The sequence below is a fragment of the Pyrgilauda ruficollis genome, unplaced genomic scaffold (genome assembly GCF_017590135.1).
Source record: "Pyrgilauda ruficollis isolate IOZ18807 unplaced genomic scaffold, ASM1759013v1 scaffold10039, whole genome shotgun sequence".
In the NCBI taxonomy this organism is placed as follows: Eukaryota; Metazoa; Chordata; class Aves; order Passeriformes; family Passeridae; genus Pyrgilauda; species Pyrgilauda ruficollis.
This window is the reverse complement of record NW_024508146.1, coordinates 1-616: the sequence shown is the minus strand read 5'-3', so window position 1 is coordinate 616 and position 616 is coordinate 1. Positions and strand designations below refer to the sequence as shown.

Genomic DNA, 616 nt, shown 5'->3' with positions numbered 1-616 from the left:
TCCCCCCCTCCCCATTCCCCTATTCCCCCCTCTCCTCAGGGAGCCGTGGCAGGACAAGGAGCGGCGTCTCCGCCAGCGTCTCCGCCGGATCCTGCCCATCGACGTGCACCGCCCGGAGCCGCTGGGAGCCCCGCTGCGCCCGCGGGCCGACGCGCTGCTCTCCGCCTTCTGCCTGGAGGCCGTGAGCCCCGACCGCGCCGCCTTCGTGCGGGCACTGGCCCATGTGGGCAACCTGCTGCGCCCGGGGGGCCACGCCGTGCTGCTGGGGGCCCTGGGCGAGTCCTTCTACCTGGCGGGCCCCGCTCGGCTGCCCGTGGTGCCGCTGCGGGAATCGGACGTGCGGGAGGCGCTGGCGGCCGCGGGGTTCGCGCTGCGGGAGCTGCGCAGTTACGCCATGCCCCCCGCGCTCCGCACCGGCGTGGATGATGTGGACGGCGTGTTCTTCGCCCACGCGCAGAAACCGCTGGAAAGCTGAGGGGAATTCCCGGGAAATGCCTGGGAAATGCCCGGGAAATGCCACCCTGCCCGGCAGCCCCAGGGGTGGGGAGGGATGGAGTCAGCGCCGGGCTGGATGGGGACAATAAAGGCTGAGGATGGTGACAATAAAGGCTGAGGT

The 616-nt window shown here is 71.8% G+C and overlaps 1 protein-coding gene across 1 annotated transcript; it reads left to right on the top strand.

The window, feature by feature from the left end:
* Positions 1-43: 43 nt before the first annotated feature.
* Positions 44-601, top strand: LOC121354027 (phenylethanolamine N-methyltransferase-like; the record flags this gene model as incomplete). The annotated part of the gene is made up of 1 exon (XM_041468339.1): positions 44-601. A coding segment is annotated over one exon (432 nt), but the record flags the coding sequence as incomplete, so codon positions are not given.
* Between the last annotated feature and the right edge of the window lie 15 nt (positions 602-616).